Here is a 19,176-nt window from a genome sequence, read left to right on the forward strand (position 1 = left end):
AAATGTCATCTGTCATAAGTGGTGGGGACAGTGTCATAACATGATGTAGCACATTATAGGATACACACCATCATTTCGTTACTTTCTGTGAAACTGTCGTTGGCGTTGGATGTTTTAACCAAGAACAGACGTTATTTATTTGTAAATTATGTAAAAAATGATTCCATAATGAGAAGTCGTTGTATCAGGGTTTGTTTTATTTTGTTTTTTCTTTGATTGACATTACATTTATATTTATGCCCGAGCTCATTACGTCAGGGAACCCGAGATCAATGTTTGTGGTAAGAGACCGCTGACGGGATTAGGTGGTCAGGCTTACTGATACATGTCATCGTATGATATCATGATCATGTTTGTCTACCAGTATACGGAATTTAGTGGGTGTTGATATGTTATCCATTAAGCAGGCTCGTGAATATAACGTATTGGGGTGTCAGGCTCCGGGAATTTTCGGTGTAAGTGTGATGTACTGACATCGTGACATTCGGTTATTGTGCTGTTGTCTCGAAGAAATCCCCTTGCTGTCTGCATGGTCATTGACTATTCCTCATTCTTCGGTTGTGTCGAAGAACATGGCATAACCATGTGTTTAGGTAGGTGCCTAGCGCCATCTGAATGGTGTGTGACTGTTTGGGGATGGAGGTGGGATGTTGGGCAAGGTGAGTGCTAATCAGCCACTTCCCAGAAATGTAACACTGAATCTCCTGTTCATTCACACAATGCATGGACTACTGAAGACCAGGCCCACATACATCTGGAATCTGGCATTAAACAATTTCATAGAATCCTGACCCCCACTTCTACATCCTACATGGATGAGTGGTTGGGTGGTTTAATGATGAATACATTTCAAAATATTCACAAAACAGCAAACTGTCTCAGCTTTATGTGGGACACAGGCCATCCTGATTCCCGGGCCTCTCATTAATATAGAGGCCTCTGTGTTGGTAAGAGGCCTGGGAACCAGCAATAAGTAAGTGAATGAGTTTAGTTTTATGCCATACTCAGCAATATTTCAGCCATATGGTAGCAATCTGTAAATAATCGAGTCTGGACCAGACAATCCAGTGATCACCATCATGAGCATTGATCTGCACAATTGGGAACTGATGACATGTGTCAACCAAGTCAGCGAGCCTCACCACCCAATCCTGTTAGTTGCCTCTTACAACAAACATAGTCACCTTTTATGGCAAGCATACCAGCAATAAAGTCACAAGAATATGTAATTCAACTCTCCATCACTGTACAATGAAATATCCATCCTTAGACACCACTATGAACACTATTTATTATAAAGATGTTTATTACAAAATGACATCCCCTCTTCTCAATAAGGCATTATTACTTCCATACATACATAGTCTTCCACTCGACTTGTTGAGGTTGGCATCAGAACAGTGATAGTATATTACACCAGTTTCACTTATCTTTACATAATAGTAACAACACAACAAACATAGAGAGACTAACAAGGGAAAGTTTCCTGATGTTGAACAATGTTTTATGTTGAGAACAGAGAATATAGCACGCAGTTTCTGTAAGTGTACCTAAAGGAGGAACCAAATGTTGCTATTTAGCATCAACTACATAACAGGCAAGCCAAGACTTTTAGTCATGAAAACTTCCAATAAAACTAATAATAAACATTCGTTTTCCTAAGCATAGCTTCAAGGCTGAAGGCCTTATATTTATACGTTATAACCATGAAGATTTAATTTCATAGTGGTGTACTGACAACAATTTTGTACTGAAATCAATTTCAGCAGATCGTTTCCTTGAGACAAATCAGTAAAGTAAACAAAGAACTGTGGCCTTTGGAAAATGGACCCAAAATATACTGAGCAAGTGAGTGAGCATGGTTTTACACCACTTTTAGCAATATTCTAGCAATATCATGGCATGCTACAACACAACTGGCTTCACACATTGTACCCATGTAGGGAATCAAACCTGGGTCTTCGACATGACAAGTGATTTCTTTAACCGCTTGGCTACTCCACTGCCCCACCCAAAACATGTCAAAACCCAAACCATTAAACATTATTAACTATATAATACTTCTGTGAGAATCTCAGACATGAAGGAAGCTTGAATGGTATAGTTACTCAACAAAACCATGTGACAGTGTTTTGTTCATTTAACTGTTAAGAGATTAGCGTCATGATTCACTCAGGTCATTGTTCCAAGAGGCAAATCACATACATAAATCCTCAGGAAATATGGTAACTTAAAATGACATTTATACAACAAATTAAACAAGCATTCCTCCCTATATAAATTTCATTGTTCACTACATGTTTGAGCCAGTGTGCCTTAGAGTGCATCTTTCATTCATGACAGCCTTTATTCTTAACCATGTCAGTTGCATAAAGCGGCCTTCCATACACTAGATACAATAATGTCAACAATAACAGATAACATGTGTCAACAATGGCAGAGAATGGCAGCTTTTCCTTATCTAGGACCAACACACCATGTGCACTTGTAATTCCACCATGTGAGTGCCTAGGTCCAGAGAGGATGTTTACTCTCGAAATACTCCGTCAGAATATTCACTGTCCTTACATTCTAGGAAAATCAACCCTGATTTACATACACTCATGAACACATTTTGAAAGAGGAGTTTAAGGTTGCAGAGCCATTGCAAGTACACCAACGAATACAATCATGACAAATCTGGTATTCAAGCACCAATACTTCTCAGAATTTTGGTAAGGAAACAATAGGGAGACTGGAACTCAAGTGAGCTCACTGAGATCACAGCACCACCACTGAGATCACAGCTGAGTGACAACCTCAGCACTTTCCAGTAAAGATTACTGCAGTCACTTCATGGCAGCTTTCAATCTCAAATGAACCACAATAGTGATGTACGTATTCTGGTGGCTTCCTATAGCCATCCCACTGTAAAGGTGACTCCAGGTAAGGAAGAGCTGCATATCACGTATGGATGTTGTAGGTGAAGATGAATGTGAAGAGGATGAAGCTAATGTTGAACGTGGTCATGTTGTTGGTGGTGTTATCTTCTGAGCTTCTGCTCGTATGACATTAATCAGATCTTGATTCATCAAAAATGTAAAACGCAAACATGAGATCTGAAAAAAGAATACAAAAGAACGTAAGGAAAATGTCAACACTCTGTATTGATTTAAACCGATTTTAGTATATCAGTCTATACAATCTACTTCCTACACCATTGTTGATTAATAATCATAAAATATTAACATGAAGCACATATTCACAGCATTATAATTTGTTGACATCAATCCAGTGAATATCCTAATTACTCAGGCAATGTAGATAATGTTTACTCTCTTTGTCATTTAGCTTTGAAGTAACTCAAAATAGACAATAATTTGCTGGTTTCATTTCTTTGCGGATTTCTTTAGGAGTACCCCAGCTGTGTCACAGACTCTGGCCAACCCAAGGGAGGTAACTGTTTCATTTCTTCGGATGTTCTTTCTCATCTTTGGCTTTATGTTGGCTCTCATATAACCAAATGTTCTCTGACAACCCGTGACAACCCCTGAAGGTCCAGGTAAGGATAGTCCTCCAGCAACCTATGCTTGCCATAAAATGAGACTATCCTTGTCGTAAGAGGTGACTAATGGGATCGGGTGGTCAGACTCACTGACTTGGTTCCCCATTGCACAGATTGATGTTCATACTGTTGATCACTAGATTGTTCGGTCTGGACCTGATTATTTACAGACTTCCACCATATAGCTGGAATATTGCTTAAAGATCAGCCAAAGATGAGAAAGAACATCCAAAGAAATGAAACAGTTACCTCCATTGGGAGTGTGAAATAAAACCTAAACTCACTCACAATCAGGGGCAAGGAGCCTGCAGAGTTTTTATCTTATAATATCAACTGTAAAGTTAATGGGTTAATATCATAATTCAGTCAGTTTTATTTTTTAGTGTTCCTTCCCCACTATTCCAGGCCACTATTCCAACTGTATTTCTACTTACACAGATTACCGTGCAGTTTAACTGAATCCACAGTATCATGAAGAGTGTTATAGCAAGGCTGACTGTATCACTATTGAGGCAGGTTTAGAAAGTTCAAAACTTTTTTCAACCTTGTGTTAAGAATTGTATTTACCTCTAACACAGAATTATTGAAGAGTTTCTGTTTGTTCCCAGCTAACACTGGTTTGCCATCTATGTAGATAGGCCGTTTTCCCTCATTAGCAATGAAGAAATCTCCATTGTTTCGCAGTTTAATGACTCCCTGTCGCCGAGATATTTTGGCTGCAGGACCTTCCAGTGACAAGTCCACATCGATCTGGTTGTCTTTTGTGGCTCGACCCAGTGTGATCTGAAATTGAATATTAATGGAGGTTTACAAGCAACAATGCCCCCCCAACAACCAGTCACAGTCTTGTATCATCGTATACCAATTACACCACTGGATTGTCTGGACCAGACTTGACTATTTACAGACCACTGCAGTTTAGCTGGAATATTGTTGAGTGTGGAATTTAACAATAAAGCAACGCTAGTCATCTGTGCCTGTTTACTACTCTCAAGACACTGGCTATTTCTGTTTACAAACAAATAACAGCAACAATGAAACTAGATGATAAAACGTACCCCATAATTAAATGTACATCCATATATTTATAAACACTGATCCTAATTTCAATAAAAGCAGCAAACTTTCGAGTCAACATCAATGAACTGTGTATGCATGAGGTCAGTATGCAGGAGTCACAGACTAGTAAGGGATATTCACCTCTCTTGACCTCATGAGATAGCGTACCAGCCTCCCTTTCAGCACTGCTAGTGTCTGGTTGTCAAAGTCCTGCGGGTTGATGCCTGCAATACAGGAAGATCTTAGCTCCTACTGGTATCTTAATATATTACTATATTGGCTGGGATAAAATAGTTCACTAGGCTTATTGACTTGTGAAAAGTTTTGAACGTATCCAAGCTTATTTACCAACAAACAGTTTTAAATCACTATCAGCAAGCAACTACTATACCAATGTCACATATGGTAAAGTGACAAATAGAGGAAAAATCAATACATAAATGTAAATTGTGCAAAATTATGTTTGAGAATATTGTCTGAAATTCATAGCAACAGAAGGAGAATGTGCACCATGTCCGAAAATATATGCAACTATTGGGACCAGCAGGGTTGACATTACAATGTCTTAAAGTGACATATTCTAACCCTCAGAAACAAAATATGTGCACAAATATCTGAAAACTAAGGAATACCCATGATGGGAAAGTTTTTGCCAGTTAAAAACAAACGTGTGTCTCTCACCTGTGATGCTGTCAACTTGCACCTGCCATTTTGGCAGTTCCTGTTCAAGGTGACGAATCTCACGCTTATTTCGTTTGTCAGCTATTGCAAGTTCTGGGGGCAGAATTCAGATTTCCTTAGTACATATCATATATACATATTCATGAAACAGATATAGCAATTGAAAAAAATGAAGAGTTCATATATTATCTTTCATATATGTTCATTTCCCAGATTATAGATTTCAATAATCCCACTGAAAGATCAGATTGGAGAAAAACAGGTTAATTACTTATTAGCTTATCAAGTAAATTCCTTAATGTAAAAGAGACATAATCAATCCACTTACCATGTTCAAGTATTTCATCTCTACCATCCCTGAAAATACCAATGTAATAAAAATGTAACAGCATAGACTACCATGCACGGGGGATGAAGGTAAAGGGAGGCAACTCAATTAACATCCCTACAATACTTCACTTCACCTTCTCCAGTCATGCCAGTGTTTATCAAGACATTTCCTCCAGCTGATTGTGATTAGGTAACATGGAAAGTGATGATTGCCCTTATCTATTAAAAAGAAGAGTTTCTATACTATAAGTTCTATACTAGCTGTTTCTGAAAAAGCTCAGTCTAGTTGAAGGGTGCAAAGTTGACAACAGCAAACAGATGTCTAACTTCACAATAAATGAATACTCAAGTAAAAATGAACCTGATTCACATTGCTCAAGAAGACAGTTACTATTAAAGTAGTGATTCTGGTACATGTACTGAAAACTCACTGGTTTTTGTTGTTTTACACTAGTCGGCAATATTTCACTTTACACAGACATAGTTCAAACACTCACTTCAAGTCATCATCATTCAGCATGTCCTCTGCATCCGACAGGTTGAGGACATGGTCCCCTCGTGGCATGGGCTGAACTGTGGACATATGTGACAGGTACTGGTGTGTTACAGACAATAATATTACACAGATCACATTATTGGAAACTAATGCTGCATGTGATTAGATCCCACAATGGCCAGAATGAATTTATTCTTTAACCATTATTTCCTGAGGACATACAGCTCTCAACAAAACAAGAAAATCTCTCAGACAGTGAAATACATTGAACTTCACGTTCAATGTTATTCCAGGTACTTTGTGTCAGGTTTGCATGATGTGAGATGAAAGCACTAAGAGAAGGTCTCAGATTTTCACCACTTCCATGAAACACACAGCCAGAGCTATGACACTGACAAAGCAAAAAACATTGGGGCAATGGAGATTTGATTTCTTGATGATAAGTTTCCTTTAGGATGGAACCCTGCAATGGAAATTTCATCAGTGGAGAGAAGACTTGAATGGCCATGTCAACCATGGATGGTAACCTAAATACTCCCAACATTTTATGTCAGGTGCAAACTTAAGTGCATTAATTAATAAATCAAATATTGAAGGTATGTACATGAAAATATTTTCGTACTCTTCCAGGTCATAGACAGGTGTGTTACTATAAATAAACTTATTCATAAATAATAAACATACTGCTTACAAAGGAATAATCATGTGAACAAAACACCATCACAGTGATGTGGTGAAAGCGTCGTTTGAATGTACTGTATATTCATGGCTGGAGAGGAAGGTCTCACCTGATTGGTCTGGAAGGAGGTGGTACTGCTTCATGAGCAGCCAATGGCTATGCAAGGATTTTGCTGTTCTTGCAGGATGGAAGATGTCTGGGGTTTTGTCCAGTAGGTCCTCAAACACCTCCAGCGTAGGCTGGGGCTGAGTGTTCTTCAAGGATACAACAGATGAATCAAAGTCACATACTGGTGTATCGTATCAACATTAGTTTCAGCTGGCTTGTTGCTGTGTACAACCATGGAATCAATCATAACATTGCATCTTTAATATCTGATTTGGGTCAGCCAGGTTTAATATTAAAACTGTTAGTTGATTTTGTACACATTGCACATCCTTCTCCATAAAAATCACCTGCCCTGGCCAAAAATTATGTACTGTCCCTAATATTTTTCATTTTCATTCATTAATCATCTACTTGTTTTACCCCTACTAAAGTTACCCGACTGATACGCTAAAAGATGACACTAACCGATGGTATTTTGCCAAGGAGTTTCTCCTCCTCAGTGCTGTAGAGGGCTTGAGCCTGGACTGCTCCTGCCACATCAGGGTGTAACATCTTCATGGCTTGAATGGCAAGTCTGTACAACAGTGTGTGAGTCATGACCTACTTTTAGTTACAGTCTATGCTGCATCCTATTTTTCAAAATTCATTTACATATCTGACGAACTAAACCTCAATGTTTGAAATAAACCAAATGAGTAAAATAAAGACAGCATATGAAATCTTCCATCTTCCATCCCCTCCTATCTGTATTCTCCACTTTTCTTCTCACAATTCCTAAACCATGTACATGTAATCGCTTGCCCTATCTATACAGTTGCACATTACAGATGAGAGAACAGATACGCCACATCGGAATGTAAAGGCTTTTGTGAAACATGGCCAAACAAATGAAAAATAACACCTATTTTAAAAAAGGAAGACAAGAAATCGACATTGAATGAACTCTTCATACAACATACCCTTCATGGCACATCAATATGATTATGAATGAAGGTGCGATGATGCACGTAAACAGCAAGATTTAAAAAATATCCACTACAATATACTGGCATAGCTTTACATTTAGAATTGTTTATGCTTTATTTCAAGACACAGAAATCCATATCCTGCTTTGCTAGTGTACTCACTTTGAAATGACTGGGTCATACAGCAGAGCATACCACCTCTCCTGGATTTCCTTCAAAGTAAATCTACACGAGAACTTCACTCCCTGGTACACACCGGTCAAGTCATTGGTCTAAAAGAAAATAACATTTGTCAAAAGAAACAGATTTTGTTGTTGAAACATTAATACAATATATTTCGTGTACTTGTTATAAAACATTCGGCAATGATAACGTTTAGAGTTCAACCACTGTGAATTACACGTATCCGTTACAGCATCTTTTAACAGCCACTTTAACTAAACATGAAAATCTGCGTTAGAATTGATCTTAAGTAACCCATGCTTGTCATAAGAGGCAACTAACGGGACTCGATGGACAGGCTCATTGTCTTGGTTGACATTTGTCATTGTATTCCAGTTGCATAGATCAATGTTCATGCTCACTGGATAGACTCGATGATTTACAGACCGCTGCCATGTAGCTGGAACATTGCTGAGTGCTGAGTGCTGAGTGCTGCACAACACTAAACTCAGTCACTCACTCACTTGTGGTACTAATGAAGGTACGGCTGAATATCACTTTCTTTTACTATTTGAATGTGATGTGTCAATTCAAATTGTTTAGTTTCCCTTTACGTACCTGCTGAACTGCAGTTATCAAGGCCAGGTCATCCTGAGCCTTCCATCGTCCTAGGTCTTTGGTAGAAGCTGGAGCTTGTGTCTGTAATACAGAGAGATTGAATGAAATAGTATTAACTTGAATCTAATAAACTCTCCAAAATAATTTGAGCTTTTTCTCCAGATTTAAAACTTGGAAGATATCTGCTATTTCAGTGAAAGCCACAATGTGTATTTAGTTCACAAACCAAGGACAAGGAATTATTCAATTTTTGCCCTGTCCATTACCAACAGCCACAAGCTCAATTTTTAGGCATTTACTGTTTTTTCACTCTCTACATGCTTCAAGCAACAACCTAAAGAAGTATCTACATAGAAATCATTATGACAGTACACATTTTGCAATATGATGTCCTCAACAATCTGTTTATCCATGCAATAACCATACTGAATAAGTGAGAGCATATTCAGGAATGCTGCCACATCTGCAAACTCAAAAATAAACAAAATACTTTCCTTACCTTTTGTTTTTTGTTTCGTTTAGAGGAGGATGACTTTGTTGGCTGAAGCAGAATATAATCATCATCATACTATCCGACACTTGCATGATCGTAAAGAATTTCAGAAGCATGCTGTAACTATTGTAAACAGTTTCAGGATAATAATGAATGTACTTTGTCATCCGAAATTTTCAGTATTTGAGCAGATCAAAAATAGTGTCTGCCTGGGGTCAATGTATCTAGACGTTCTTCCTACAAGCTCAATTTGTATTGGCTCTTGCATTGACAATTTCCATCCCTATTTTATAAAGCTATATGGTTATTAACTCTGTCAATATATACATGTGTTGCAACTCACTATATACAAGGTGTTCAGAGATCAAGTGAATGTCAATTTACCAAAACGTCTGAAAACAATTCAGTCTGGACCACACAAACAAGTAATTAGATGCATGAGCAAATGATCCACCCCTTGTAACTTAATATATGCATCATGGCATGCAATCTACAAAGTCACATAGTCTAAGCATCTAACTGCCAAATCAAACATAGTCAGGAAGCACCAATTCTAGCCTTGAGTTTCCACTGGCCAAGGTCTTAGAAAGTCAAGAGGTTTTTACTTCTAAAACGACAAACATTAATCATTCACAATCGTGAATAAAGCACACAACAGATTATATACCATAGTTTTAGTTCCAACAGGTCTTTTTGGTGGCTCCTTTTTCTTCTCAGGTTGTGGAGGAGCTGGTGCCTTCTCTTCTGGCACAACTGGTTCCTGTTTTTCAGGCTGAGGTGGGGTGATCTTGATTCGCCCACGATCTGATTTGACCAGACTACTCTCAACAACTTCATCATCAAACTTTTTCCTTTTGATTGATCTGGTTGAGCTCCGCCGAATTGGAATCAAATTTCTCGGGTCTAGGATAGGCATCCTTCTCCCAGACTTCACAGCTGGACTAGGTGTGTTGGTTGCTGATGATGGTGGAGTTTGGGTTGGTGTTTGGACAGGTGATGGCACGGCAGAGGACTGAGGGGTCACTGGGGTTGATGAACCTTGACAAATGATAAATATTAACATCAACAAACTTTGTGACAAAATGTTCCTGCATCACATGACAAGTTGATGTAATGATTCATCAAAGTATTAGTTTCTGTCAAAGCCTTCCGAGACATGAGTGTTTCGAGTCGAAATAGACTACACTTATCAATATTTCTTACCCATGAATCCAAGGGTAAAGGATATGGGGCATGAAAATTAATCATAAGGCTTGATGAGGCAAGAGAGATCAGTGAAGTTATACTTTAAAAATATTTCTGGTTACATAAAGATGTACTTATTGAGATGTGAACAGATTCTACTCTCACACAGTGCTGAACTGTAATCAATGTATGTACAATAAGCAGCGATTCATGCTTTAACCAGAGGCCATACGATAAGGTGTCTGCTTTAAGTAGTGACACACACACACACACACACACACAAAAAAAAAACTCACGACGATGCCCCTTTAATTTAGCTTCTGTCATAATGATCATGATGCTGAATTTATAAGTAGTATTATCTAATCGACAAAAACTACATGGGGCTATATGTTCGAAGCTCTCTGACCCCAATATACGACACTAAATCGTACCAACGTGAACGTGATGTGGTCTCATTTGGGTAGTAACGGTAAATGTATGCTCCCGCAGCGGTCAGTATTAAAAGGAAACCAGTTTAAACGGTCAATATATACATTCTTACCAGGTGGTGGCAGCGATGCAGGCTCTTCCATGTTGTTTCACTGTTTTCGCCTTTGAATCTGCCTGCCTTGTGAAAAGTAGAAACAAAGCCAAGTGTGCTGACAGACCTGAGTAAATTTCAATGAAACGTGAAATAGAAGCGATTTACACGCCTAAAGATATATAAACATAAAACTTGCATTTTATTGTTTACAGAAAACGACGAACATCGTTCATATTGCAAGCAATAACGACAACATAGGCCACTAAGTGGAAGCAAGTGTATAATCAGTTCTTAAGCGGAAGTTAACAGTTTTACGGTGTTTACAAAAGTTAGGATTGGCTGAAGTCAAAACTGGTTTTCAAACAAAGACGAACTCAGCACATAGCTATTAGAATACTTAGTAAAAATAATAAGAGCCACAAAAATATAACGGAGAAGGACATCACAGTCTAGCTACATCGTATCATCATTAAGACTAATAATGAACAAAGCTAAATAATCCAAATGTATGGGATAGCAATGTATGGGTTAACTGAACTGATGTGAAAAAACATTTAAAGTATGCATTTCGCTGAATAAATATGAATGGGTGCGTGGGTGACATGAGGGGAAAACGTGGACTTCGTTAGTTTATTTGTATTTTATCTGCACTTTGTAGATCATCATAATGACATCTAATGTCACGTTTAAAACGTAATGACTAAATTAATGACTAAATTAATGACTAAATTAATGACTAAATTAATGACCATGACGTGGATTCTAAAGCTTAATTGGAAGAAAGGGGACATTGAATACATACTGTTAGCTGAAATGAGCATCTAATAGTCTAATAGCAAAATATATGAACAACTATCCACGAAGAGATACCAATATTTATATAAATAATAGGCAATGAGTTGTCGGGTGCGTTATTTACTAGTTACCTCTATAGCCCTAACGATAATTCAATCAATGGCAACACTCACCAATGAAAAGATGAAAGTTTTCCTCTGCATATTGATACATTTTGTAACTTTGTAACTGTCAACCCATCTATTTCGGCACATCTCCTCTCATTCGCGAGGGACTATTATTATCGTTGGATTTTACTTTTCGGATCACTATAGAAACAACAATGCATTTAAAAAAACTCAGTTTCGAATGCCGACCGAGCGGTCTAAATAAATACCTTCTGTGCAATTTTAAAAATGTTTCTTCCTATTTCTTTGTTCACAATTGTAACATCTGTACACAATGTTTCGAACTAGACTTTATCCTTATAAATATGTTTAGACATATCTGTATGCATGCAAAACAACTGTTTTGTTCGGTTTAAGTATTAATATACAATAGCTGTAATATTTAATTCATTTGACAGTCCAGACATTGCATGAGAAATTTACATCATGTACATGGCATGTTCAGGTTTGTCCAATATTACTCATTCACCCAGTTTACTCGTTGCAACTTAACAAGATAAGTCAGTCAGAAAGACAAACTTATTTTTTATCAACTTTGAAATTAACACATTTTCAGTTCAAATGTAATATCAAAATGATTTTGATTCCATTATACAGTTTTCTCTGTATTTGAATTTCATCCAGTCCAGTCCAGTATAGCGTGCATGGACTTGGTATCAAAGGTGTGCTTCTGCACATGTGCAGCATTGTCAGGCAGTCAGACGTTCTCTTTTTTTAGTAACTCTTTTGTTCGTTAATGTTTAGGCATTGCACAATATGTAGGGTGCACCGTAGTCTATGTCATTGTCCAGCATTCCTTATCATATATATTAATGCCTTTTAAACCATATTTAATGAGGTATATCATTCTGGTTCCTGAAATGTAGGACATTTTTTGCTTCAGTATTTGAGACGTGCACAGGGCTGAGGGTATATGGGATTCCAAAAACGTGTTATATCAATACCTTTGAAATACAAAAACAAAAACAAAAAATAATAATCAGTAAAAAAAATCTAGGGGGCAATTGCCCCCTGGGTTACCTACGTCCCTGATTACTGTTGCAATTTCACTATAAGAAATATGTACGTCATGAACATGTGTCATTCCTAATATGTCATGGGAAAACAACGTATTTATAATGTGTTGAAAGAATGTTAAAGATTTAAGTAAATAAAAGTATTAACCATATGTCGACTATATCCTACATTCCGTTGTCTGGATGGAGTCAATTCGGGATATCCACCAAGATGGATGCAAAATCAACGAAAACTGCACAGGTCTTTGTTTTCAATCGGTTCATCAGTACGAACTTTGATTTCTCGTGCATCCTGCACAAAATGCGCGTGTTGGTTACATATCATTCAGTCATGAGGTCTCCGTAACCACTCGTGTTTTCCCGTAACCCGCAAGGGGGACTTGCATTCGTCTATCTATCAACAACTGTTATATGCGAAAGTAGGACAAACCAAATTGAATGCATATAAGGACTGAGTTCCTCATTATACCCCGAATACTTTAACCATTAATGGCAGTACTGCATCACTTAATAATTGTAAAAAAGTGTTTTTGACACTACAAGGTACATAGACAACAGAACTATACCCCATGCATAAATTGTTGTTTGTAAGGTACATGGATGCCCAGTGAGAGATTATACACCGTCCGCTTGTTTAGAAACCCGCTCGGTGCTTTTCTATTGAGTTTTTCTCTCAGATGTATTATTAAATTTGTTCCAATTTTGCATCCATTTTGCTTTACATATTTAAGAGATTTGAAATGGCTGAAAGCTTCGAAACAATTCACCCAGTTAATGCTAATATTGAATATTGTTCTTACATTCCATAACGCTGTGGAGGTATAATCATGTAGCTCTTTCAATGAAAATATAGCAATTCATCCTGACAATTTTGGTATTCATAAATATGTGACTGTAATATATTTCAACGCCGATAGAGAATGTATGGTTGATTTTACATGAACATAAGTGTATCAGTTTTGGTTTTATTACAGTTTGGTAATGGGGTAGCTTAGTGGTTAAAGCGTTCGCTGCACTCACCGAAGACCGGGCTCGATAGTTTGAGGTGTCATGAACAGTTGAGGAAGGTAATTTACAATAACCGACAAATAAATTGTTTTAACATTTTGACTTCTAAAACTTATGTTTTGGTAAACCACTGGATACAATTATGACATTCCACTAAAACAGCAATATGCAAGTACTTCTGTTATGTGTCTCACAACTGGAATTAATCACTCGCATACCTCCTAGTGCCTGTGTGGAACGACTGGGTACTGGAGTATGAACACCAGTGGTTTAGAACCCAGAAGATAGGCAGTAATGGATTCACCAAGGCCGAAGGAGATGAATTCAAGGTCAGACTAAAACCTGATACATGCTTGCTATAAGATGCCTAAACGTGGATTTGAAAGTCAGTCTCAGTAAGCTGGTGCATGTCCGTCCTGCTGATAGACACTGTTGTGGCTGGGTTAGGTTTGAAAGTCAGTCTCTGTAAGCTGGTGCATGTCCGTCCTGCTGATAGACTCTGTTGTGGCAGGGTTAGGTTTGAAAGTCAGTCTCAGTAAGCTGGTGCATGTCCGTCCTGCTGATAGACACTGTTGTGGCAGGGTTAGGTTTGAAAGTCAGTCTCAGTAAGCTGGTGCATGTCCGTCCTGCTGACAGACACTATTGTGGCAGGGTTAGGTTTGAAAGTCAGTCTCTGTAAGCTGGCGCATGTCCGTCCTGCTGATAGACACTGTTGTGGCAGGGTTAGGTTTGAAAGTCAGTCTCAGTAAGCTGGTGCATGTCCGTCCTGCTGACAGACACTATTGTGGCAGGGTTAGGTTTGAAAGTCAGTCTCTCTAAGCTGGCGCATGTCCGTCCTGCTGATAGACACTGTTGTGGCAGGGTTAGGTTTGAAAGTCAGTCTCTGTAAGCTGGCGCATGTCCGTCCTGCTGATAGACTCTGTTGTGGCAGGGTTAGGTTTGAAAGTCAGTCTCAGTAAGCTGGTGCATGTCCGTCCTGCTGATAGACACTGTTGTGGCTGGGTTAGGTTTGAAAGTCAGTCTCTGTAAGCTGGTGCATGTCCGTCCTGCTGATAGACTGTTGTGGCAGGGTTAGGTTTGAAAGTCAGTCTCAGTAAGCTGGTGCATGTCCGTCCTGCTGATAGACACTGTTGTGGCAGGGTTAGGTTTGAAAGTCAGTCTCAGTAAGCTGGTGCATGTCCGTCCTGCTGACAGACACTATTGTGGCAGGGTTAGGTTTGAAAGTCAGTCTCTGTAAGCTGGCGCATGTCCGTCCTGCTGATAGACACTGTTGTGGCAGGGTTAGGTTTGAAAGTCAGTCTCAGTAAGCTGGTGCATGTCCGTCCTGCTGACAGACACTATTGTGGCAGGGTTAGGTTTGAAAGTCAGTCTCTGTAAGCTGGCGCATGTCCGTCCTGCTGATAGACACTGTTGTGGCAGGGTTAGGTTTGAAAGTCAGTCTCAGTAAGCTGGTGCATGTCCGTCCTGCTGATAGACACTGTTGTGGCAGGGTTAGGTTTGAAAGTCAGTCTCTGTAAGCTGGCGCATGTCCGTCCTGCTGATAGACACTGTTGTGGCAGGGTTAGGTTTGAAAGTCAGTCTCAGTAAGCTGGTGCATGTCCGTCCTGCTGACAGACACTATTGTGGCAGGGTTAGGTTTGAAAGTCAGTCTCTGTAAGCTGGCGCATGTCCGTCCTGCTGATAGACACTGTTGTGGCAGGGTTAGGTTTGAAAGTCAGTCTCTGTAAGCTGGTGCATGTCCGTCCTGCTGATAGACTCTGTTGTGGCAGGGTTAGGTTTGAAAGTCAGTCTCAGTAAGCTGGTGCATGTCCGTCCTGCTGATAGACACTGTTGTGGCAGGGTTAGGTTTGAAAGTCAGTCTCAGTAAGCTGGTGCATGTCCGTCCTGCTGACAGACACTATTGTGGCAGGGTTAGGTTTGAAAGTCAGTCTCTGTAAGCTGGCGCATGTCCGTCCTGCTGATAGACACTGTTGTGGCAGGGTTAGGTTTGAAAGTCAGTCTCAGTAAGCTGGTGCATGTCCGTCCTGCTGACAGACACTATTGTGGCAGGGTTAGGTTTGAAAGTCAGTCTCTGTAAGCTGGCGCATGTCCGTCCTGCTGATAGACACTGTTGTGGCAGGGTTAGGTTTGAAAGTCAGTCTCTGTAAGCTGGCGCATGTCCGTCCTGCTGATAGACTCTGTTGTGGCAGGGTTAGGTTTGAAAGTCAGTCTCAGTAAGCTGGTGCATGTCCGTCCTGCTGATAGACACTGTTGTGGCTGGGTTAGGTTTGAAAGTCAGTCTCTGTAAGCTGGTGCATGTCCGTCCTGCTGATAGACTCTGTTGTGGCAGGGTTAGGTTTGAAAGTCAGTCTCAGTAAGCTGGTGCATGTCCGTCCTGCTGATAGACACTGTTGTGGCAGGGTTAGGTTTGAAAGTCAGTCTCAGTAAGCTGGTGCATGTCCGTCCTGCTGACAGACACTATTGTGGCAGGGTTAGGTTTGAAAGTCAGTCTCTGTAAGCTGGCGCATGTCCGTCCTGCTGATAGACACTGTTGTGGCAGGGTTAGGTTTGAAAGTCAGTCTCAGTAAGCTGGTGCATGTCCGTCCTGCTGACAGACACTATTGTGGCAGGGTTAGGTTTGAAAGTCAGTCTCTGTAAGCTGGCGCATGTCCGTCCTGCTGATAGACACTGTTGTGGCAGGGTTAGGTTTGAAAGTCAGTCTCAGTAAGCTGGTGCATGTCCGTCCTGCTGATAGACACTGTTGTGGCAGGGTTAGGTTTGAAAGTCAGTCTCTGTAAGCTGGTGCATGTCCGTCCTGCTGATAGACACTGTTGTGGCAGGGTTAGGTTTGAAAGTCAGTCTCTGTAAGCTGGCGCATGTCCGTCCTGCTGATAGACACTGTTGTGGCAGGGTTAGGTTTGAAAGTCAGTCTCTGTAAGCTGGTGCATGTCCGTCCTGCTGATAGACACTGTTGTGGCAGGGTTAGGTTTGAAAGTCAGTCTCTGTAAGCTGGCGCATGTCCGTCCTGCTGATAGACACTGTTGTGGCTGGGTTAGGTTTGAAAGTCAGTCTCTGTAAGCTGGTGCATGTCCGTCCTGCTGATAGACTCTGTTGTGGCAGGGTTAGGTTTGAAAGTCAGTCTCTGTAAGCTGGCGCATGTCCGTCCTGCTGATAGACACTGTTGTGGCAGGGTTAGGTTTGAAAGTCAGTCTCTGTAAGCTGGTGCATGTCCGTCCTGCTGATAGACTCTGTTGTGGCAGGGTTAGGTTTGAAAGTCAGTCTCTGTAAGCTGGCGCATGTCCGTCCTGCTGACAGACACTATTGTGGCAGGGTTAGGTTTGAAAGTCAGTCTCTGTAAGCTGGTGCATGTCCGTCCTGCTGATAGACACTGTTGTGGCAGGGTTAGGTTTGAAAGTCAGTCTCTGTAAGCTGGCGCATGTCCGTCCTGCTGACAGACACTATTGTGGCAGGGTTAGGTTTGAAAGTCAGTCTCTGTAAGCTGGTGCATGTCCGTCCTGCTGATAGACACTGTTGTGGCAGGGTTAGGTTTGAAAGTCAGTCTCTGTAAGCTGGCGCATGTCCGTCCTGCTGACAGACACTATTGTGGCAGGGTTAGGTTTGAAAGTCAGTCTCTGTAAGCTGGTGCATGTCCGTCCTGCTGATAGACACTGTTGTGGCAGGGTTAGGTTTGAAAGTCAGTCTCTGTAAGCTGGCGCATGTCCGTCCTGCTGATAGACACTGTTGTGGCTGGGTTAGGTTTGAAAGTCAGTCTCTGTAAGCTGGTGCATGTCCGTCCTGCTGATAGACTCTGTTGTGGCAGGGTTAGGTTTGAAAGTCAGTCTCTGTAAGCTGGCGCATGTCCGTCCTGCTGATAGACACTGTTGTGGCAGGGTTAGGTTTGAAAGTCAGTCTCTGTAAGCTGGCGCATGTCCGTCCTGCTGATAGACTCTGTTGTGGCAGGGTTAGGTTTGAAAGTCAGTCTCTGTAAGCTGGCGCATGTCCGTCCTGCTGACAGACACTATTGTGGCAGGGTTAGGTTTGAAAGTCAGTCTCTGTAAGCTGGTGCATGTCCGTCCTGCTGATAGACACTGTTGTGGCAGGGTTAGGTTTGAAAGTCAGTCTCTGTAAGCTGGCGCATGTCCGTCCTGCTGACAGACACTATTGTGGCAGGGTTAGGTTGGAAAGTCAGTCTCTGTAAGCTGGCGCATGTCCGTCCTGCTGATAGACACTGTTGTGGCTGGGTTAGGTTTGAAAGTCAGTCTCTGTAAGCTGGTGCATGTCCGTCCTGCTGACAGACACTATTGTGGCAGGGTTAGGTTGGAAAGTCAGTCTCTGTAAGCTGGCGCATGTCCGTCCTGCTGATAGACACTGTTGTGGCAGGGTTAGGTTTGAAAGTCAGTCTCTGTAAGCTGGTGCATGTCCGTCCTGCTGATAGACTCTGTTGTGGCAGGGTTAGGTTTGAAAGTCAGTCTCTGTAAGCTGGCGCATGTCCGTCCTGCTGACAGACACTATTGTGGCAGGGTTAGGTTTGAAAGTCAGTCTCTGTAAGCTGGTGCATGTCCGTCCTGCTCATAGACTCTGTTGTGGCAGGGTTAGGTTTGAAAGTCAGTCTCTGTAAGCTGGCGCATGTCCGTCCTGCTGACAGACACTGTTGTGGCAGGGTTAGGTTTGAAAGTCAGTCTCTGTAAGCTGGTGCATGTCCGTCCTGCTCATAGACACCGTTGTGGCAGGGTTAGGTTTGAAAGTCAGTCTCTGTAAGCTGGCGCATGTCCGTCCTGCTGACAGACACTATTGTGGCAGGGTTAGGTTTGAAAGTCAGTCTCTGTAAGCTGGCGCATGTCCGTCCTGCTGATAGACACTGTTGTGGCAGGGTTAGGTTTGAAAGTCAGTCTCTGTAAGCTGGCGCATGTCCGTCCTGCTGACAGACACTATTGTGGCAGGGTTAGGTTTGAAAGTCAGTCTCAGTAAGTTGGTGCATGTCCGTCTTGCTGATAGACTCTGTTGTGGCAGGGTTAGGTTTGAAAGTCAGTCTCAGTAAGCTGGTGCATGTCCGTCCTGCTGATAGACTCTGTTGTGGCAGGGTTAGGTTTGAAAGTCAGTCTCTGTAAGCTGGCGCATGTCCGTCCTGCTGACAGACACTGTTGTGGCTGGGTTAGGTTTGAAAGTCAGTCTCAGTAAGCTGGTGCATGTCCGTCCTGCTGATAGACTCTGTTGTGGCAGGGTTAGGTTTGAAAGTCAGTCTCTGTAAGCTGGCGCATGTCCGTCCTGCTGACAGACACTATTGTGGCAGGGTTAGGTTTGAAAGTCAGTCTCTGTAAGCTGGCGCATGTCCGTCCTGCTGATAGACTCTGTTGTGGCAGGGTTA

General features: G+C 41.0%; 1 protein-coding gene across 1 annotated transcript; it reads right to left on the minus strand.

Annotated features, from left to right (window-relative positions):
* Positions 1 to 1,271: 1,271 nt before the first annotated feature.
* On the minus strand, positions 1,272 to 11,193 carry LOC137298244 (microspherule protein 1-like). The gene is made up of 13 exons (XM_067830417.1): positions 10,865 to 11,193; positions 9,803 to 10,173; positions 9,142 to 9,183; positions 8,643 to 8,723; positions 8,025 to 8,134; positions 7,363 to 7,471; positions 6,899 to 7,043; positions 6,112 to 6,187; positions 5,613 to 5,641; positions 5,285 to 5,377; positions 4,745 to 4,827; positions 4,112 to 4,327; positions 1,272 to 3,098 (listed from the first exon to the last, which is right to left on the minus strand). The coding sequence occupies exons 1-13, from the start codon at positions 10,893 to 10,895 to the stop codon at positions 3,006 to 3,008; spliced, it is 1,479 nt and encodes a 492-aa protein (XP_067686518.1). The 5' UTR covers positions 10,896 to 11,193; the 3' UTR covers positions 1,272 to 3,005.
* Positions 11,194 to 19,176: the final 7,983 nt, after the last annotated feature.

This window comes from Haliotis asinina, chromosome 10, assembly GCF_037392515.1.
Source record: "Haliotis asinina isolate JCU_RB_2024 chromosome 10, JCU_Hal_asi_v2, whole genome shotgun sequence".
Lineage (NCBI taxonomy): Eukaryota > Metazoa > Mollusca > Gastropoda > Lepetellida > Haliotidae > Haliotis > Haliotis asinina.